The following is a 22,902-nucleotide window of genomic DNA, read 5'->3' on the forward strand; positions in this document are numbered from 1 at the left end:
GAAGGGTTTCTATTCAGCCTTTACAGCAGAAATCACAAGGCAACTCCACAGTAGTTTTCACATTTTCTAGTAATCGTAAATAATGGATTCAGTGACAAAATAACTTAGTCATGTTTTGATACTGCCCATTAATACTCCTTTGGAAGTGTGATTGCTGATCTCATTATACTCCATCTGTAATTGTCTATATTAATCTCAGGACTGATGGTGAAACTATACTGCAAGTTTAATGACTTGACTTTTATTTAATTAAAGGCCAGTAACCTATTAGCTCAAATTGGTCCTTGTTTTCTATAGTGCTGACTTTCACCCTACCCTTCCTGCACAGCTCTCTCCTCAGTAATAAGGGTTAAATTGAGTTCTATTGTTCAGTGGGACCTTATTCCTGGGGTCCTAAAAATCAGTATATAGCCAGTAAGTCATGTGGGGCCTGTGATGATGTTCTTCTTTATTGCCATAGGGAGCTTACTGGGTTTTTGTAGGCTGCAATGATTAGAAGCATAGAATGCTGAAACTGCTTCAGCTCCAAACCCTTTTTAATGTTCTAAAGTAAGAGAATTATATTGCTTTCAGGCAATAGGCTATAATGCCCAGTAAAGCCAGGGCCTACCAGGGCATCTTTTGGTATCCTTATGGGCCAGTCTTGGGTTGTGTGGGTTCCACAACCTGCTTATAGCAGTCCTTGCTTAACATGATGTAACTTGTGTTTTTTTGGTTAGAGTACCACTTAAATATACCCTGCGGCCTTCATCTGTGCTTTTATGGTTTGACTTAAATTGAAGGATTCAATATGGAGTTATAAAACATATAAGGGCTCATTTAAGTGGGTAAGTGCAGTGTTCAAAGTGAAAATTCAGTCACCATGTGTTTTACCCACAAGCAGCATTTTTCCCACAAGTCTGACTTAAAAGCACCCTGTCATGCCACGGCCACCTTGCACTAGCATTTTTAAAGTTAATACTGTAATTACTCAGTCTCAGGCTCACACAGAGACCCTTTATTGTATATCTCACCAGGGGGCTGTGGAAAGGTGACATCCATATCTGTCATCTGAGACGGTCTGTAGCCACACCATTTGGGCAAGGAAGCTGGGCCAGTCTGTTCTTTGATCGGCTGATCCAAGAACAGAGCTGTGGACCTAGAGCAGCAGGGGGGATAGCTAGTAGAAAATTATGGATTATAGGAAAGTATCCATAGCTCCTGTGTCATAGGATTCACAACCTCATAACTTACATATTGGTTATGAGGAGGTCACATGCTTCCTAACAACACCAAACAGGGCTAGCCTATACCCACCTGTTAGGAGGGCTGGTTCCTGGGGGACTGGAAAGTGGGAACCTATTAGTGTTTGGTATTGTTCTTCTTGCCCACATATGGATCACAGCCTGCCCATGTTTTTATTATAGTATTGGGTCCTGGCAAGTACCCATATTATATTAAGGGATATTGGGGAATATTGCCTGAGAGTAGCAAACCCCCTGCAGGGGGTCGTAAATGACATGTTCCTGGGCACTCCTACCTCATGCATAAGGTAATGAGGGGAGTGTCCCAGCAGGAAATAAAAAGGTGACATTTCCAATATCACATTGTCATACAAGGAGGCTCCATTTTTTCAGTGGATTGTATGTCCAGCTTCCAACTCGTGCCTCAGAGGAAATACACTGACAACTTCAAAACTTGGTAAAGTAAGGGTTTTCTTTGTGTTTTTACTCCCTTTTATTTTATTTACTGTATTTGCAACTATGTGTCATCTTTGTAATATCATTTATATATATATATATATATATACATATGCACTGTTTCTTTTAAATATTAAAAATCATTTAATACGTTAGTCCTTGTGCTCTAAACAAACTCATTGCCCATATGAATGCTTGTGCCTACGTGTATGAACTCTTCGTATGTGTGGAAAGGGAAAGTTGCCTATTTGTATGTTGGATAACTAGTACGGCTAGCAGGAAAGTGTGTTTGAATGTAGATTAACCCTTTGGCTGCTGGAGTGCTTGTTAGACTAGTAGGATCTTACCCTGAGTAACTACCATAGGAGAGAGTGTTTGATGCATTGTGTAGTGTAAGTTATTACCTGTTAAAGAGGGCAGGGGAATAGTCACATTAGGTTTCTATCGCCTGTTAATGATAGATGGTGGCAGCGAATGAACTTTGTGGGTGTTGGTGTGTTTTTGGGGTGTCTGATGTTAGTCTTACCTGTGTGTAAGGTGATTGAGAGACTGATTGTAACCCCTTGTAGCCAAACCCAAGAGTTAAGTGTGGTTGAGTGAGGCGGTTTTGTGACACACCCTCAAGGTTATGATGCAATTGACACAATTGTTGATAACAGTCAAAAGCATTCATAATCAGAGTGAAGTGTTCACCCATTTCTTTAGGCACAATTACTAAAGAATCAAGCCCTGTTTAAGGGTTCCTATATGTCAATAGGCACAATTGCAAGTAGTTTGCAACAGGAGGGGGGACAGACACAGTGGCACCGAGCACAATTATGTGGACGTTTTTGGAGTGGTTTTGGGAAAAAAGGCCATTGTTTTTTCCCCTCCATGGCTGTAACTGTGGTTGTAGTCAAAAATCAGCCCTATATACATGTTAGAAAACTTAGATTTTGTATAGACATAAGTAGAAGTTGTGAGAAACATGAATTTGCGCAAATGAAAAACAGCACACAAATGGCCATGTTTATAAGTTGACGGCCCTGTTTGTGCAGCATTTTTTATTTGTTGTTCTATTGCCTTTTTTTTTTCTTTTTTAAGGATCTTCCAAACTATTATGTCAGCTAGCTATGGAAGCAGTAACTGATACAAAGCATCACAGAGACCGGACTTAAGTTAGCGGAGGCACACACATCTGGAAAATGTTCATTAAGTATTTACAAGCGACGCAAATCAGCTAATGAGCTTGAGCCAACAATACTGTGACCATTATCTGTGAGTTCTCCTCAGCAGGCAGATACATTTGAGGCCATTGTTTTGTTCCATTATTGTCATCTGGTGGAATAAGAGTGACTGAAGTCTTGAGTCAGCTGCCAGTAATATTGATGTAACAAGATAAGGACACATTGGGGAAGGTCTCAGAAACCCTACACTCATGGGTATAGTAACATAGTAAGTTAGGTCGAAAAAAGACACATGTTCATCAAGTTAAACCTTTTAACTTTTTTTAACATGTGTAACTGCCAGTTGATCCAGAGGAAGGCAAAAACCCCATCTGAAGCTTTTCCAATTTGCTTTGGATTAACTTGTACTATGAGCTATCTTCCATAACCCTGTATTCCCTCACTTGCTAAAAAGCCATCCAACCCCCTCTTAAAGCTATCTAATGTATCAGCCTGTACCACTGATTCAGGGAGAGAATGCCACATCTTCACAGCTCTCACTGTAAAAACCCCCTTCCAAATATTTAGGTGGAACCTCACTTCTATTGTTCAGTGGGACTTTATTCCTGGGGTCCTAAAAATCAGTATATAGATATATCCAGTAATTCATATGGGGCCTGTGGTGATGTTCTTCTTAATGACATAGGGAGTTTACTGGGTTTTTGTAGGCTGCAATGATTAGAAGCAAAACACAAAATGTGCCTTTAAAGAAATTAGGGCCCTCCTATTTACAACATTGTCAAAGCTAAAAATGAGGATTACAGAAGATTTTTTTAAAAAATTACTTTAGTGTAATGTATTTTCATAGAAATACAATATATATATATATATATATATATATATATATATACATATGTATATATATATATATATATACATACGTATATATATATATATATATACATATATATATATATATATATATATATATATATATATATATATATATATATATATATATATTAGTTTGGCATTTTTATTATCAATTCTTTAAGCAGATACAATAGTAGCAAAGAGATGTTAATATGAGGATATCAGAAAAGCAGGTACTGATATAGCATGGAATATCAAGTCTACTCAAGCCTTACTAAAATTTCAAACAGGCCTCAAAATTTGAGAAGCATTTGGTAGACACATTTGCCTTTACAAACATTGATTCTTTGCTCTCCAAGGCTGGCATTCTAATTAACTGTTTGCTAATACGATGGGGATGCTGTGAGTTAAAGTGGAGAGATGCTGCTATTAGTTCTTTCTTTGAACACAGAAAATATTTTGTAGTAATCCCATGACTTTTACAGTCCACTATTTCAGGTATGGGATCTGTTATCAAGAAAGCTCCAAATTATGGAAAGGCCATCTCCCATAGACTCCATTTTATTGAAGGTCCAAATTACGGAAAGATCCCTTATCCATAAAATCCCACGTCCAGAGCATTCTAGGTCCCATACCTGTAACATTTCACATAGATTTATATAACTGTGCATAAGTGCCATGAAGATAACGAACAACCCCGATGCAATATAGTATTGAAAGTGGTTCTCATTGCGGGTTGCATACAGTGTATTGGCAGATCTTTAATAATATTGATGTGCTAAATTGGGTTCTTCCATGGTTCCACCTAGTTGCATTCCATACAACAATTTTACCTTTTGTTTTATGTTAGATAGACTTGGTTTCTTGCCATTTCTAAATATATTCATTTATGGTTTTAAAAGACAGTAACTGATTTTTGGGGCATTTCTTTCGTAATGACTGGCTTGTAATGTGGATTTGCATATGAATTGCTTTTAATTGCCCGACATATTAATGTATAACATTAACGGCGTTGTAGACGATAAAACTGAAAAATATAGATAATAATCATGCCCCTGATGGAGTACCAATTAGCAGAACGAGGCATGTGAGGCCTTTTATCCAAGCGGCAAGCATGATCAAGTAAAATGTCAGTTTTCTACCCAATGTAGATCCATAATTAACCCCATCAGCATGATAACTGGTGCTGAAATTACAGAAGCTAGAGATCAACTGACTTAAAAAATAATCTATATAGGCCCTGCTGAGAGTTTGTGGAACCCTGAGGGAATGAGGACTGGCAGAAGGTGTAACTAGCCAAATAGCTCCATTGTGGTATACATAAACTGGGCACAAAACTGGGGAAGTTTGTACTGGGGTCTGGGTTGAAGAGCAGAAGGGGGGTTGTTTGAGGGGCAAAAGACTTACTTGCCTTGGATGCAAATACCTCTTGGCTCAGGTCTGTCCATAAGTTTTTTCTTTCTTTTTTCTCATTTTTGTGTGAACATAACACTAGGATACAATTAATATGTCAAGGAGAAGAGGATTTCTGCACCACATGCTATATTCACATCTACCATTGAGCCATATTAAGTTGCTTATATAAAATACAACATTTCACTATTCCAGTTATTGTTTTGTTCCCATATTTTCTGCAAGGATTTAAAGGACAGCACTTGAATCTACAGGGGATTGTTTGCAATATAAAGGTCTGGCAGTGAGGACTGTGTGCCTCAACTCATTATTTAGATGGGATTTGACCCTCCTGCATCAGGGCGTGCACTTAACTGAGGCTCCTAGCTCCTTCCATCATCTTCCCTTTACTGAAATGATTCTTAGAACTGGCACTAGTCTCAGCAGTCCCACCACCCAATATAAGGGAAACACTATCCTTGAAAGTAGGTTTGACCCTATCAGGACAAGTCAACTCAAATTCACAGGGGAAGGGGGATGCTCAAACTATAGTACCATGGGTTGTGCACTTATCAGCAAATAGCAGCAGCCTGTGGGTCAAAGGTAAGCGATTATATTCACTGTGGGGTTGCCTAACACAATGCCCCCCTCCACCCAATGAATTTCAGTTGACTTGCCCTTTAACATATGAGGCACAGAAAGTAGGGATGGACATACCCTACATCACTACACATACTATACACAAAAATGCAAGGACCACCTTTGTGATGTGTGGGGATAAAACGAAAATCTCCCTTAACGTTTCTGCATAAGCCTGTATTCTTTTCTGTACAGAACAGAGGACAAACAAGGAGATTTTCTGATGAAACCTCTATGTTCTTCCAAATAAAACCAACTGCGCATTTACTTTCCTTCAGCTCTTCTCTGTTAAGTACAACCATCTGGCGGCACCCAGAGGGCTTTCAGCATCCTGCGGCTTACATGCATATCACTATGATTAAAGGAAACCTAAGGCAAAGTTCCAAGGTAAATAAGATTATATTTTTTCAACTGACAGATCCCCTCTTAATGGCACTGTACTTGTGTCTTTTTGCTTAATTAGTCTTTGCACATTTGCCACCCATAAGCCTTTTCTGCGAGCCATTGTTCCTTATACTATTGTAAGCTTTTGGGCAGGAGAACGCTTTTTTACCCTGTGTATCGATTATTGGTTGTTTCTGTATGTAAAATCTATATGATTGGTGTATACACCCAGTTATTGTACAGCACTGCAGAATATGTTGGTGCTTAATAAATACATTATAATAATCGTGTGTTGAAGGCTGCTGTGGGATTACAGTTCAAACTTAATTGAAGAAATCGTTGATATGAAAGTATCCAAAGGCATATGAAAGTAGGAATCAAAGCAATGTAGTAGCCATCTGGCATGACCTAGCTGTAGGTCCAAGATGTAATATTAAATTAACCATTTTACTTCCAGAGGTGTTGCAATTCATTTGAAATGCCAACCAAATTTTACCCATTGACTTTAATTGGGGAAATTTAAACTGCTGTCCCTCTTACAGCATTGAGGCTACATACACTACACTGGTTTTAATCAAAGCAAAAAAGGGGAACCGCTTCCAATGAATTTATTTTTGCATAAAAATTAATTTGTTTCTCTAAGCAACTGTACAAAATACATTGATTACATTTGTCAGTGGTTTGAGAATTATCTGTAAATGTAATTGCTTTTTTAAGCAGTGTTTGCCACTTTCTGTTCTTTGCACTGCTAAATCTGATTCTAGCAGCAAAAGCCAGATGAATTAATGACCCGTGAAGGAGTATTCAAGCTGTAAATGAATGTAAGACACTGGGAATTGGAGCCTTGGCTGGAGATGAGCTGGGTCTTGCTACATTGTTTCAAGAGTCATAACCAGCAATGCAGAAGGGACAAACATTTATTTAAAATTATATTTACAAATAACAGAAAAGGTAGTGGAAATGTTTTATCAATATTTACGGGAAAGTTGCTTAGAACAGCATTATTTTATAAGGTAAAAAAAAATTAGGTGGGGTTGCCCTTTAAATCTGCTCTATTTATTTTCTGTACTTACAACAGAGGTTTCCATAATTGATCCTGGACACGTTTGTGGTCCAATAGTTTTAGTTAATGGCATAATTAGCTATTTATGCCTGTCCGATGCCATTTCTTATGCTCCATAATATGCATTAACCAACAGGGCCAATTTTCCATGGGGCAAGGAGAGAACCTTCCAAGGGATTTGGCAGAAGTATGAGTGTATGGCCACTGTGTGAAGACTGGTCTTCTTTATGTGCCTACTATATGGGAGCAACTACCACCAAAGAGGAACTTTTTGCAAAGAACTGATCTGTGCATTTATTAATCTGTGGGACAGATACTTTCAAGGATTTTCCTTTTAGGGATTAGACAGCGTTTTGGTATGAATTTAGAGTATAATATATCATGCTTTGTTTGATACATTAAGTCAGTATTCTTATTACCGCAATTAGTTCGATTGAACGATCAAACGATTTTTCTTCGACTAAAAAAAGCTAAGCAAGCCTAGTTAAGCAAGCCTATGGGGACCTTCCCCCTGCATGTTCACCTGGGCGACCTATGTACCTCAGCATGTGCGATTGGATTCTCTCCATGCATCATTTTCTGTGTTTGGCCTTAGTGTTCTCATTGCAGGAGGAATGCCCACTTTATTTTGCTCTTTCTATATAAAGTTTATCTTTGCTACAAATCTCTGTGTATTTCATTTCCTAATGGGACCCCGAAGGTACCCAATAGGCGGAGGCACTGCACTGCAAAATCCCAGTTCCATTGCTATGGGAAGAGTATGTCCCGTAGGATTGTGTGTATGCAACAGAATATTAACTGAATACATTTTGCAGCAAAAAGATATACTCCTTGTGATGCAAATTGTGCTGACAGAAAAAAAATTAGTTTTCCGTTACACAAAACGTGACTGTTAAACATTGACATGGGCAACATCTTCTGTTGATTAGTTTCAAATCTGCGTCCCCCCTCCATCTGCCATTCTCTCTCAGCCTAAAATATCTTTTGGATATCTTTTATACCCCCATGTGTTTTTTTTATGCCAAAAAACAGGTTCTGGTAATTTAATAGTGTGCTTGTAAAATGAAAATATTATTCAAATGTTATGGCAGATATAACATATAATAATGCTGCTTTAATTGTTCCTTTTGTTAAACTGTGCTTTATTGTAACCATCATTTAAAATAAAGATTGTGCTCCTTCTGATGCTGCGGGAAATGTCAGTAAAGGGATGATTTGCCATTTCTTCCAGCAAAACACGAAAGCCAAGTGCAGATAAGCATTGTGGCTGCAGCCCCAGCTCCGGTACTGTAGTAGGCCCAGCCAAGTCTGCAAGTTCCTACAGGGACACAGAAACAGAGTCATTATACATCTGACCTGCTACGTGCTAACTGCCAGCTTTTATAGCAGAGCCAGTTGCGTAGCTATAATACAGCAGACCCGCAGTCACAGGAGAGCCCAGTTGTGGGGTCTGCTAAAGTGTAATCCCCCTGAACGCTGCAGAAAATATCAATCCCTTCATGGGCGGAGCTTGCGATTTCCGATCTGGGCTGGGGGGGTAGAGGGTGATGTGTATGCATGCAGCCAGACCCCTGAAGATTTTTTGCTGGGGAACCCTGTTGGCCATAGTTACGCCACTACTGGATGCCCCAGAAGATCCTCATGATGGACACAATTGGCCTAAAATGTAAAAATTTGGGGCTGCTAAGGAATTTATCGTTGAACCTCATCTATCATAGGCTGCTCTAATTCAGAGGACTTATCCTGGGACACAGTCTGCTTATGGAATGTATTGCCTTGTAGAATCAATTTCAAACTTAAAGGGGACATTTACTTTCCATAGCAATGTTGCACTTCCAATATGCTGCTAGGATTAAGTCTCAACATTTTCTAGCGTGGATCCTCTAATGAGAATTCTGTACACTTGACCCTCCTATCTTGTGTAACGGTCGGCACCCAACACCCCTAAGGAGCGGCGACAGCGCAGGAAGAGGAACGGCGTGGCGGGCGTCCCCGTCTCACCCCTAGACCACCAGGGTGAGCTTTTTTTATTACATCTTGGTTTCATAACATCATTGATGTGTAGGAAATGAAACCTGTTATTCTCTACATCTATGTATGGGATCTGTTTCAGAAACGATTTTCCAGTAATGCTTTCTAATAATAAAACATTAGGGACACCTGTTTTTTTTTTAATAAAAAAAAAAATAGGCCAAAGATATTTTCAATATAGATAATAGAACGTTTTTATGTTGAGCAAAGGTATCTAGGTGTATAGCGAGCATTTAATAAACTTGGAGAGTGTTCTCACGCAAAGAATAGTTTCACTTGAGGCATCCGCTAGTAATTGAACTGAATACCAGTTGTGCCTTGGGTTTCCTATAGAGGCTTGCATTGAAAGGAACCTTTTAGTTTTGAAATAATTTTTTGCAAAATACATAGTACTATCTAGAGTGTAGTCAAATTAACCGTACAGAGAGCACTGTGATTCTGAATATTACTGTCACAGCCCTAGAGAAGGACTGTCTGACAAGGTCCAGTGTGTTCCTGCCCCCTAACTACATTAGGCAGCTAAATCAATTCATATTTAATTCTGTTCAATGTGATTCATTTCGGACAGGCACCATTAGGGTAAATATATTATTTACAATATTATATTCTTAGAAATATACATCTATTATATCTGTTTAGCCAACACCAGGAATGACATATTTTACTAAAACAGCCTGTGATGTAACTGGGAACAGACCCCTTGACTGGGGGTTCCATAGACGGAGAAGGCCCACTAAGGGCATTCTATTTATTAGCTAGATCCCTGTAGCATTAAAGTTCTGTGTTTGGGGTGGGGAATGGTGAGTATAATTGGTTGGTCTAATTATATGGTTAATAACGGGGATGTGTTCATTTATTGGCAATTCTATTGTGGGTACATTTTTGATACAGTGACTAGTTTTTGTTTTGTGCTTTGTTTACTGTAACTGAAATCAGAGTTTAGGAGATATCACTTACCTAAATGGAATTGACTGGAAGCATTCCCGCACGCTTGTTGGATTTCAGGGCTGTTCCACCCCAAGGGGTAAAGGGCACACCCCGAGCTAATGAGAAGTCCTATGAAATCAAAGAGAAAATCAAAAAATGTGAGTTATTACATTTGCAAGGCGATTAAACATCCATCTCATTCTCATTCATTTGGGCTTATGTAGAAAAGTGACTGAACTGTACTAAATAATTCCCAGAAAAAAAATTGAAGGGTACAAAATAGCAGTATGAACAACCACAGTGCAAACATTCAGAACTTTAAAAGATGTAGTTCAAGTAATATTTTTCACAATGGGAATATGGTTTGTTCAGAGGCTATTTGCCTCCTCTAGGTCACTATGAAGAGAGTTTGGTAGCAATATGGATTTAGCAAGATTAAAGCATTATCCATTCACTAATACAGCTACCTATAAAGAGGGAAATATTAACGGAACAGTAACACCAAAAACTAAAAGTGTTTTAAAGTAATGAAAATATCATGTAGTGTTGCCCTGCACTGGTAAAACTGATCTGTTTGCTTCAGAAACACTACTATAGTTCATATAAATAAGCTGCTGAGTAGCAATGGCGGAAGTTGAAAAACGGCTATATGGCACGGGGATAATTAAAGGAACAGTAACACCAAAAAATGTATGTGTTTTAGAGTAATGAAAATATTGTGTACTGTTGCCCTGCACTGGTAAAACTGATCTGTTTGCTTCAGAAACACTACTATAGTTCATATAAATAAGCTGCTGTGGAGCAATGGCGGAAATTGCAAAACTGCTATATGGCACAGGTTAACTAATGGATAAAAGATAACACAATTAGATTTAGACAGACAAAGCTTATTTGCTATCTGCTGTGTAACCTGAGCCTTTTCTTCTTTGAATGGCTGCCCCATGGCTACACAGCATATTTATATACACAATAGTAATGTTTCTAAAGCAAACACAGCAGTTTTACTAGTGCAAGGCAACACTGCATTATATTTTTATTACTTTGAAACAATTAAAGTTTTTGATGTTACTGGTCCTTTAACCCATTGCTTATCAGTTAGGTACTATACTTTGTTAAAATGGAATGTTTACTTTTAAATTAACTTTTAGTATAATGCAGAGAGTGATATTCTGAGACAATTTGCGGTTTTTGAGTTATTTAGATGTTTAATCGCAGTTTGCAATTTACGCAATCTGTTTGTTAGGGTCCAAATTACCCTAGTAACCATGCACTGATTTAATTAAGAGACTGGAATATGAATAGAAGAGGACCTGAATAGAAGAAACATGACTAATACAAAGTAGCAAAGACAATAGATTTATAGCATTACAGAGAATTTTTTTTAAGATGGGGTCAGTGACTTCACTTTAAAGCCAGAAGAAGAAGAAGGCAAATAATTCAAAAACTATTTTTAAAAAAATTGCTTATAGTTAGCCATTCTATACCTTACTCAAAGTTAACTTAACTTAAACAGTATTTTTCTCTTATTCTAGGGCTGCTATTATCATTTGATCATATACATACTTCAGATGCAAGCATTGGCCCTATATATCCTGTGCATACAGACAGGACCACACAAATTATTATTATCAACAGCAACAGCCTTTTAACAGGATATTATATTTACCAGTAACTGAGTCAGTAATCAATACACTTCCTGCTAAGTAAATCAAGGGCACTTCCTTATGTGAGGGATGCTTAGGTCACTTATTTAACTATATATGTACCAGTATATTCAAAGTAATAGCTATGGAGTGAGGGGAAAACAAAGTCTTTATCAAAACATCTGAAAATACCTCTGTGCAGGGCTGTTAGACAACAGCCGTAATAGTGAGGATCTGTAAATGAAATAAACAAATAACACAGGAACTCACTTGCAAGCTGAAGGTTGCAATACAAAATGAATGAGCTAGGTAAAGAAGCCGTTAACCGATTAAGATGTAAAGGGACACATCTCTTGATATATAGTACGAGTCTATTTTGCCATGTCAATGTCAGCTAGTGCTTATTTCAGCTCTGCAATTTCTTTATTGAGAGTTTTATTTTGCTTATCAGTTGTACTGAGTGGCAGCAACAAATGCACTCGCCTGATTAACACAATTACACTCCTGATTTAGATCTGGAAAGTAGGGAAGTGTTTTAGCCTAATCTCTCTTGCTATTACAGAATCACTTGTCTGTACAGATTGCAAGCTGCAGCTTATATGATTTTATCTACTCTGGCTAGACACAACCGTAGCTCATAAATCCATGTTAAATTGTTTCTTTAGACTTCTAAAAGGCAGTAAAGGTGCCCTACCCTACTATTAAAGGGGACAATATACCCCCTTTTTCAACATTGTTCATTGGATAGTGCTTGTGCTGAGCATATTTTTTGCTTATTTTAATTGGAGAAGATCTATTGTTTTTGTTATTGTTGCTATGAACAGGGCAACATTTAGTTTTCAATAATTTTTATTGGAATTTTTCAAAAGACATTACAGTCATATAAATGACATAACTTACATCAATAACATAAATTTACATAATAAGAACAGTTACATAAGGACCAACAGGGCAACATTTAAAAATTAAACCAAAGCCACATTCTACTTCCTGATCCCAATGAGCAAAGTCAAACAAAGGATCAACCAACTGATGAGCATCTGTATAATACTTGTTTTGACAATAGGGACAATGCTTGAATAAATTGTAAAAAAGTGGACATCCCTTTTAATAGTGATGTAGCCTGTGGCAGCAACAAAGTACTATTTGTGTCATCTGTGCCCTAAATTGCTGCTGGCCTTAGCATGTGAAGTGTGGCCTTTGGTTGTTTGTTTACTGACAGGCCAAATAGAGTAACCAAAAGTGAGATGTTAATCTGTGTGGCACCTGAAAGTTCTATATACAGTACATCTATTTCAATATTAAGTATATTGCGTCTTCTTGACAGGGGTGTTGGGAGTAAAGCCTTGTACATACTGGCCTCTGTAAGAGGCCACGAGAGCCTTGTCTATGTATTGTCTAAAATCATATTGTGTCTTATCAGGTGCAAGGCTCAGTGTTATTGCTAAAGGGACATGGAGACCATGTACTTGCCACTAAAAAAGCCTAGTGGTAGCTTTCTACTCTGCAATCAAGCACATACATCACTGATGTGTTTACATAGACGCATATTGCACAAACTTTACAGGACACAAGTTTTAAGCCTATTTTAGTAGCATTGTATTGTGGGGGAAAAGAATGGTGGACTGCGCTGATATTTCCTGAGCTTAATGAATAAGGCACATTATTGTTGCAAATTCTCAGGGAATAGAGAATTTTTAACAGCAGATCCTTTAACGTCAACTTTATGTTTCCTTTTGGACATTCAGTTGCTATCTGTGACTTCATTTGCTAGAAACTATTGTGGAATTCAATGGCATAACTATCATTGAAGCTGACCCGGTGACAGCAGTGTAGGCCTTGGGGGAGAAGAAACCCATTAAAAATTGACAGAGGGGGTGCCCTGCAGTTGACGGTGGTGTGCAGGTCAAGAGGTGGGTGTCCATGAGAGAAAAAGGGCCAAAACTATTTTTTGCTTGAAGTCACACCCCTGGTGGCTTAAACTTAACCATGGTGTGAAAGAAATAGGGGAGTTTTTAGATTTAAAAAAAACTATAGGATGTAATTACTTGTCCATGAATCGCTAGATGCAATGTGACCTTTCAATATTACCAAATAATTCTTTAGAAGGACTAAACTGTAATTGTTTGCCTTACCTCCAACAAACTGTGCTGCTCCTAGAAACCGTCCTGTCATTCTGGAAATGAGATCTGTAATACAACAGCCCAGAATCGCAGCCAGGGACACCAAAAGGAGCAAGATACAGCCAATGCTGATCACCAAGGTGCAGATCTGCCAGGATAGACTGGGGATGGCATGAAAGCTGGCGTATCTTCCACACTCCTCCACCATAACTACACTCTTTTCCCCTGTTTGGGTGGGATATGTGCATCTGCGGAAGGAGCTGAAGGAAACCGGTTTCCCCATCTGTAAGCCAAACAGCCAGTAGGGCATAAAGAAGCTGGTGCTACACAGAGCAGCACAGAGCAAAGACAGAAGTGCCCACACAGCTCCAGCATGGGTCAGACTGCTTGCCATCCCTCCCAGCTGATAGTTAGCAGTACAATTATACTTGCTTTCAGTGAGTGAACGGAGCAAGAGTTAGCAATCTCAGGGAACTTGGTTATGGCTGACACACATTTTCCTTTGCTTGTTGATAGTGTTGCACAATGGTCTTAAATGTATTTTCCTCTTCTAATATGTCATGCCTGAGACTTGGACAGAGTCTGTGTGCGCTTAGAACACATCCTGAGGCATAAATTTATTTTCCCTTGGGAGGCCCATAAAGGCACAGTCTTGGAGACAGTAGCTCAGCTCATCTCTCCCACACTCTCCTATAAAACACTTTTATTGCAATGTTTTCTTCCTGTAAGGGGACAGAATAAGGACATGGCAAGTTTGAACACTCTTTACACTAAATTATAGCATAAGCAAGCTGATACCAAAATAATTCACATGCCCCATTTATAGACACACTGGGCGAGGGCTCCCATATCCCCATCATTTGCAGAGATAATTACAATTATTCCTAGCAGAGATATATTTTGCATATGATAATGAAATGATTACAGTTCAGTCAACTGAACAATTGCAGCAGTGTTTTGCATGTGGTTATGTCTAATATGTGAACGAGTGCCAACATTAGAGTGCTGCTGTTCCTCACACGTTGTCTGATCCCAATCCATACATGTTTACACCTGCGCTATTAAATGTGACACAGCAAAGGGCTGCCTGCAAAAAATGGTGCGTAGAAATAAACTAAAATACAACATAAAGGTATTATCAGCCTGGTGTGCTTAATTTTTACCAATATAAAAATAGATTTGTCCATCTAGCCTGGTGCTTAATATGTATAAAAAAATTCACACTGTGAAGCAGATATGTAACACCCCTCTGTAGACAATGGGCAGTATTATTTGATGTCTGCAGGTGGTTATGTCATGTGGTTCCCCTTCAGTATGTATAAAAGGTAGCAGAGTAGCCATATTCTCTTTCTTGTATGGATCTGGAGACAGCGAAAGCATTACAGTAAGTCCCAGTTGCTGCTCAGAACTTATCCCAGATGCATCCATGCTTTCCTGGAGACCTACACCAAGTAGCTCCATTTGGCTTATAGCATATATTTAGCCGTTACCGGGCCCTTTCTTGAGATATTTGCCATGTTACAGTATGCCATTGCTGCTCATGTTCACTTGCACCCATCAACATCATGAACATCATGATCTTCATCTTCAGACATTCAGATTTTTCATCAGCCTTTCATTGCTAATTGTGACTTGTACAAACTTGATTCTCATTTTGGCAGTTCTCTTATTTACATCAATCATGCATCCTAGATTTTTCAACACCTTTTCCAATGTAGCTGAGACATGCTCAAATTTGATTCTCATTTGGTTGGTTGGGCAAATACACCCATCAACCTCATGAGCTTTGTCTTTCTAGGTTTTGTAACCCCTTTCCATGTTAGCTATGACCTGCTCAAATTTGATTCTCATTTGGGTTCTCTTCTTTACATCATCCATGCATCCTAGATTTTTCAACACCTTTTCCAATGTAGCTGAGACCTGCTCAAATTTGATTCTCATTTGGTTGGTTCTCTTCTTTACATCATGCGTACATTGACACTTGCACCCATCAACATCATGATCTTCGTCTTTAGACATTTTTTCTAGATTTTTCAACAACCATTCCAAGGTAAATGTGACCTGCGCAAACTCGATTTTAATTTGGGTGGATCTCCTCTTAACATTATCCATACATGGGCACTTGCACCCATCAACATGTGTCACAGCAGAACTATTAACACTAATGGGCAAATTCACTAAGGCGCGAAGCGCCGAACGCTAGCGTTTTTTCGCTAGTGTCCGGCATTTTCGCTACTGCGCAAATTCACTAACGAACGCTGGCGTAGTTTCGCTAGTGTTACTTCGCAACCTTACGCCAGGCGAATTTTCCCTAACGACGAAACTACGCAAATTCACTAACTTGCGCAGTGTAGCGAACGCTACCTTTTACGCTAGACTTACTTCGCCACCTCAGACCTGGCGAAGCGCAATAGAGTAGATAGGGATTGTTTCAAAAAGAGTCAAAATTTTTCTAAGTCCCAAAAAACGCTGGCGTGTTTTCTACATGACGGGTGATAGGCTGAAAAAGATCAAAATTTTTTTGGGGCTCCCCTTCCTCCCCCCTACATTTCCTGACTCATGGCAACTTACCTAGACAGTGGGCACATGTGTAGGGCAAAAAAAAAATTTTATTGGCTGATTTGAAGGTTTTCTAGGCATTTGTAGTGCAGATACGTGTTCCTCCATTGAAATTTGAATTTCGCGCCGTATGCAAATTAGCCTTCGCTAGCGCAACTTCGCTTTATATAGCGAAACAACGCTAGCGCAACTTCGCAAACTTACGCTACCCCTGTGCGCAACTTCGCATTTTAGTGAATTTGCAGAGCACTGGCGAAAATTCGCCTGGCAAAGTGCGGCGAAGAGCACCGAAGTTGCGCCTGGCGCAACTTCGATTCTTAGTGAATTTTCCCCTAAGATGGGGTCACTGTCACAGTAGTGCATATCAGGACGTTGGCAGGAACACAAACAGGTGAGCTACCAGCAAGGCTGGTAGCTGCCCTAATAGTGTGTTTTTGGTCTATTCTGTTTGCACTGCAATCAGCATTCCTATTACTGCTTCTGCGATGCCACGTTACTGTTATCAGCACTGGGTATAGAGCATTGTAGTGAAGGAGCTGAAAGAGAAGCTGATTGCACGTCCAGGGTGGAAGACATTAGCAGCCCAGAAACATGTATGGAAACTAGAGAGAGTGCCCAGCCCAAGGATGTGTGCATTAGCCGGAAATACACTAGGGGGTGCTATATCCACTAACACAGGAAGTCTGTGAGATACTTGCTGAAGAAGGGAGAGTTGAAAACGCCTGTTCAGAAACAGGTCTGGTAAAAAAAACAAAAAAAAAAAAACAAGCTTTTGGAATTAACAGCCTATGGGTGGCTACATTTTTACCGACAGAAGCTCTTTGTATACCATAGCAAGGAAACCAGACTGTATGGCTACTGGAAAATAACTTGAGAGTTTCTTATTTAATATTACAAGGGCTGCGTTTCTGTTTAAAGACATAGAGAGTGATATTGTGAGACAGTTTTCAATTTGTTGTAATTTTTTATTATTTGTGGTTTTTGAATAATTTAACTTTTTATGCAGCAGCTCTCCTGCAGTCTGGAAGGGTCCAAATTACTCTAGCAACCATGCACTGATTTGAATAAGAGACTGGAATATGAATAGGTGTGGGCTTGAATAGAAACAGGAGTATTAAGAAGTAGCAATAACAATAAATGTGTAGCCTTACAGAGCATTTGTTTTTTAGATGGGGTCAGTAACCCCCATATGAAAGCATGAAACATAAGAAGGCAAATCATTTAAAAACTATAAAAAAATGAAGGCCAATTAAAAAATGAGCCATTCTATAGCATTCTAAGGGGCCGATTCACTAAGCTCGAGTGAAGGATTCGAATGAAAAAAATTCGAATTTCGAAGTATTTTTTTGATACTTCGACCATCGAATTGGTTAAATTCGTTCGAATTCGAACGAATCGAACGAAAAATCGTTCGACTATTCGACCATTCGATAGTCGAAGTACTTCCCCTTTAAAAAAAACTTCGACCCTCTACTTCGGCAGGTAAAACCTACCGAAGTCAATGTTAGCCTATGGGGAAGGTCCCCATAGGCTTGCCTGTGATTTTTTGATCGAAGGATTTTCCTTCGATCGTTGGATTAAAATCCTTCGAATCGTTCGATTCGAAGGATTTAATCGTTCGATCGAATGAAAAATCCTTCGATCGATCGATCGCAGGATTAGCGCTAAATCCTTCGACTTCGATATTCGAAGTCGAAGGATTTCAATTCGAGGGTCGAATTTCGAAGTATTTTTAACTTCGAAATTCGACCCTTAATGAATCTGCCCCTAAATGTTTACTTAAATGTGACCACTCGTTTAAAGTGATAATATGGCATATGCTTCAACCATGAACGGCAAGTCAAATGACCCCCTTTTATCCCATCAGTACAAACACCCCCCCCTTTCTGGACCTGGTACTCGAGGAACTTCCTGCTACTAAAGCTTTCCCAATTAGGATGATTTCCTGTACAATTCTGCCCTCTCATGATCAAAGTAGGATATCACAACAAATTAAATTTAATAGTAAAAGAATATATCCACACCCGTCTTACATGGGCCAAGATTTGGGATAATGCACAAAGCACAGAAAAATATATCTGCACCCATGACATCACTGCTATGTCACTGCCCTGAACCTGTCATAAACCACCAAAGGTAACGACTCTAGGGATTCTGTCAGTACAGAGCTACAGTGACAGGGTTAGTGTTTTTTAATGGGACCCTTAGTGTGTGCTGAGTGACCTCAAGACAACTAGAGGCCCCTGTGAATGGAGAGTAACAGTAGCTTGATCCCTGTTTGTGTGAGTGATACTCTATACTCAGAGGTGAGTGATGCCTCAGGAGCCTAACTATAAAAGCAGCAGACCCTGCAGCTGCTTCATTACATTAGCAGTTACAGTACCTTGCCATTTCTGCAGCACTGTAGTAAAACCCCAGTGTGCCTTAAAGGAGAACTAAAGGCTAACTAAAGAAGTAGGCTAGAAATGTTGTACATTATTTTTTGGGCTTCTGTACCAGCCCAAGACGACCACAGCCCTTTTCTGTGTCTCCAAAGATGCCCCAGTAGCTCACCAACTTCTTTTCTGCTGATTCACTGCACATGCTCTGTGCTGCTGTCACTTACTGAGCTTAAGGACCCACTCACAATATACAGTACATATAGAATAGAAATGTCACAATATAAGGCTGATTAATAATTAATACAGATAACTACATGGCAGCACAGAAACCAGTGCAACTAGAATCAAAATTGATTACTTTTTGGTGTCAGGAAGGAATTTTTTCCCCCTCTGAGGCAAATTGGAGAGGCTTCAGATGGGGTTTTTTTGCCTTCCTCAACTAGCAGTTAGGCAGTTTTAAAAAAAAAAAACTAAAAGGTTGAACTTGATGGACGTGTCTTTTTTCAAACTTACTTACTATGTAATAAAAATCAGCCCTGTAGCATCAGCTTATATTACAGACAAACCTCATTTTCTGCTTGATAATTTGCAACGACCCCTAAGCTTAGCTTCTCAACAGCTGATCAGTGTCACAGACACTTTGCAAGATGGTGACCCCCTGTGACAAGCTTGAAATCCTGGATCATTGCTGCTATTGACAAGCTGAAACTTTAGGCTGATGCAATACAGGCATTATATAAAATATGGCATTTTTTAGCCAAATTTTTAGGGTTTAGTTTTCCTTTAAGGATACCAATAAATAAGACATTAAAGTCCCATCGTTTTGATCGTTTTGCTTTGCAGGGGGGTATTAAGCATTTTAAATACTTCAAACCTTTCACAGCTCTGATAATACAGTATGTCTTCTGATAGCTACAATAAAAGACCTGACAAAAATCCTTGTTGCCCCTTCTTGCGTACAAGAGCAAATTCCCAATACTTCCGTGCTCCTTGTGTAATCTGCATCAAGTCAGTGGGAATTGGCATGGCATTTGCTACCACACCTGGGCAGGGCTAGCAGGGTCCTGATCTCACTAGGTGTGGTGACTCAAGAAAATAATATACACAAGCGCTGATGTACATACACCCATAGCTGCAGTACTTCTGCTTCCCGTATCTGTCTAGCTGGGAGCTTCAGCCTGTCTCTTTCCTGTAAGTGCTGCCAGCATGATCAAGCAATGCAAGAAGCTGTAGTTCAGCAACAGCTTAACATTCACAGGTTCAAGATCACTGCATTAGAGAGGGATCAGGGCCAGTATGTAGAACCCAAGCTACTTACTAACACAAACTACTACATAGCAGATCTTTTTTTATTTTCTAGTCATTTGGCAATATTGCAGTTTTTTAAATATAAAAGAAAGTATACTATTAACCACTTTCCTATATAAACCATTTTGCCATTCTTCTGTAATGACTAAGCACATAATCCTAATAAATAGATACCTGTTTTACTAATGCAAATCAAAATTCCCTCTAAAATCAGCCAGCAAAATTCCACACTATAACTTTTAACTATCAAACGAAATGTCAGATGATCATTATGATTCCCGGTGGAATATTTAAATCTATTTAAATCACAATCTATACATTTTTCATTCTCTCTGCACAAGGATGACGCCCTATAATAGGCTATGGAGTTAAAAGTCTATTTACCTTTGCCTGAGCATGGGGCATTTTCGTAGGCAGCCAAAAAAGGTTGTAAACAGAAAAAGATTTTTTAAATAATCACATATTTCCATTACAGGAGACAAAGGCAATTCCAACAAGCAGAGACAAATGAGCATGCACAGAATGAATCTTACTTGCAACTGAATGTTCTTAGTCCAGCAGCAGAATATTTATCAGATCAGATCAAAGGAATGTCTCCTACATGTATTCAGAATCCCTCAACTAATATCAGCTAAGGCTTTTTCATATACCTTGGACAGAGAAGGTGGAGTATATCAGGATCCAGTCAATAGCTGGGAGAAGTGACTGACAGCTTTTACAAAATCACTCCAGGGAATCTGCCCTGCCCAACACATACTCTACCGTGCAAGCAAAATGGGCGGCCAGTATGGATAATGCTAATGCAGAGAAATAAAGGAGTTCACATGGGTACAAACTGGCAGCAACAAAATATTTTCTCCAAATCTGAATATGTCTCTATTAGTTTAAATGAAAGGAAAATTAAATTAAGACTTGTTTGCTATAAAAGGGATTAAAATATGTATTATTATTAATTTTGATTATTCAATTGGTCTTCATTATTTATTTATTTATTTATGTTGTATAGTTTTCAAATTATTTGCCTTCTGTCTCTTTCCAGCATTCAAAAAGGGGTCACTGACCCCATCTAAAAACAAATGCTTTGTAAGGCTTAAGGCGTAAGTTAACTCGAGGGTGAACAAAAATAAAAATATACAGATATGAACGGCAGTGGTAAACCTGAAATGCAATGTGTAAATTAGCAGTGAAGCAACAGCGAGGGATTTCAGTGGAAAATGGTTGAGCAATTATTAGGCAACCTAGGAAAGGTATTCATTGCACTGTGCCCAGAACTATTATGGTCCCTGACTACATGATTTCTTAACCTTGGTTACCTAAAATGTTGGGCCCCTTCTTGTTATAAAATGGTCAAGGTATTGTGGGTCCCATGGTTAATAAAGACTCATTGCTGAAAATAATTGGTGAAGTTAGTTTAAATATACATACTGCATATGTTTGCTGTGGGGCCCTGGATATTATAGTGCACTGCTTTTGCATCATGAGCAATTTAAAATTTACCTTCTATTTAGTGCTACCAATACAAATGAAGTATGTACATGCATACAGTAGGTTAATAGCGGAGGATGTCTGTAATTTGTGTATACTAACATACAGTTTACATATTTTGTATGGAACTAGCTTTGCCATCTCCTATATAAGCTGCAGGCTGGTCGCATACTCATCCAATCAGGAACTTGCAGACATTTTGTAGAGGAAAGCGGCTGTTGAGATTTGAATTGCCCATAAGAGAGACAGACCAAAGGATGGACTGTGCGACTGTGTAGCTCTTCCTATTAATTCATTTACATTTGGGGAAGATTTCCTGCAAATACAGGATACATGTAAATATATAATTTATACTTAACCAGCCTCACTTTAGTGAAAATATTATGGTTTGGAAGCTGGGTTTAATTTGGGCATGAAATTACAGGGGGCTGGATACATTTCTTTCTTTAAACACCTTTTTATAGTACAAGTATGGGGTCTGTTATTCAGAATGCTGTGGGACCTGAGATTCAGGATAAGGAATCTTTCCATAATAACGATCTCCATAGTTTGTCTACTAAAAATAGATTAAACATTAAATAAACCCAGAAGTCTGGTTTTGCTTCCAATAAGGATTATTTATATCTTAGTTTGGATCAAGTACATGGAACTGTTTTATCACTACAGAGAAAGAAGAATCGTTTTTTATTGTTTTGTTTTTTTAAATTAGATTCATTGGATAAAAGGGATCCTATGGGAGATGGCCTTTACGTAATTTAGAGCTTTCTGAATAAAGTGTTTCTGGATAATAGATCCCCTACCTGTAGTTTCATCTACAAAGTTCACCACACCAAATGAAATGACATGTTATTCTTCTAAGACACATTTTTAAAGTAGATTGCTTATGTAGTACAGGTATGGGATCTGTTATCCAGAAAGCACCCAAATTACGGAATGGCAGTCTCCCATAGACTCCATTATAATCAAATAATCCAACTTTTAAAAAAGTATTTCCCTTTTCTCTGTTATAATAAAACCGTAATTTGTACTTGATCGAAACTAAGATATAATTAATCCTTATTGAAAGTAAAACCAGTCTAGTGGGTTTATTTAATGTTTACATGATCTTCTAGCAGACTTAAGGTAAGAAGATCCAAATTACTGAAAGATCCGTTATCCGGAAACCCCCAGGTCCTGAGTATTCTGGATAAAAAGTCCAATACCTGTATATTTAATATACTTATAGCCTCACCGTGGTGATTTGTTAAAAGCACTTACACATAGCGGAGTG

The 22,902-nt window shown here is 38.7% G+C and overlaps 1 protein-coding gene and 1 long non-coding RNA gene across 5 annotated transcripts; one reads left to right on the forward strand and one right to left on the reverse strand.

Annotated features, from left to right (window-relative positions):
* Nucleotides 1-1,628: 1,628 nt before the first annotated feature.
* Nucleotides 1,629-21,100, forward strand: LOC108698406. 3 transcript variants are annotated; one of them, XR_005963360.1, is made up of 5 exons: nt 1,635-1,680; nt 2,763-2,936; nt 6,007-6,115; nt 7,312-9,191; nt 20,623-21,100. It is a non-coding gene; the product is annotated as an uncharacterized LOC108698406 (long non-coding RNA). The 3 variants fall into 3 exon arrangements; XR_005963359.1 differs by having other exon boundaries at nt 1,643-1,685; XR_005963358.1 differs by lacking the exon at nt 2,763-2,936 and having other exon boundaries at nt 1,629-1,680.
* Nucleotides 8,375-20,880, reverse strand: lhfpl1.L (LHFPL tetraspan subfamily member 1 L homeolog). 2 transcript variants are annotated; one of them, XM_041572748.1, is made up of 4 exons: nt 20,798-20,880; nt 13,912-14,621; nt 10,164-10,262; nt 8,375-8,493 (listed from the first exon to the last, which is right to left on the reverse strand). In XM_041572748.1, the coding sequence occupies exons 2-4, from the start codon at nt 14,291-14,293 to the stop codon at nt 8,375-8,377; spliced, it is 600 nt and encodes a 199-aa protein (XP_041428682.1). In that variant the 5' UTR covers nt 14,294-14,621; nt 20,798-20,880. The 2 variants fall into 2 exon arrangements, with proteins under 2 accessions (XP_041428682.1, XP_018085352.1); XM_018229863.2 differs by lacking the exon at nt 20,798-20,880 and adding an exon at nt 20,681-20,770.
* Nucleotides 21,101-22,902: the final 1,802 nt, after the last annotated feature.

The sequence above is a fragment of the Xenopus laevis genome, chromosome 8L, assembly GCF_017654675.1.
Source record: "Xenopus laevis strain J_2021 chromosome 8L, Xenopus_laevis_v10.1, whole genome shotgun sequence".
Taxonomy (NCBI): Eukaryota; Metazoa; Chordata; class Amphibia; order Anura; family Pipidae; genus Xenopus; species Xenopus laevis.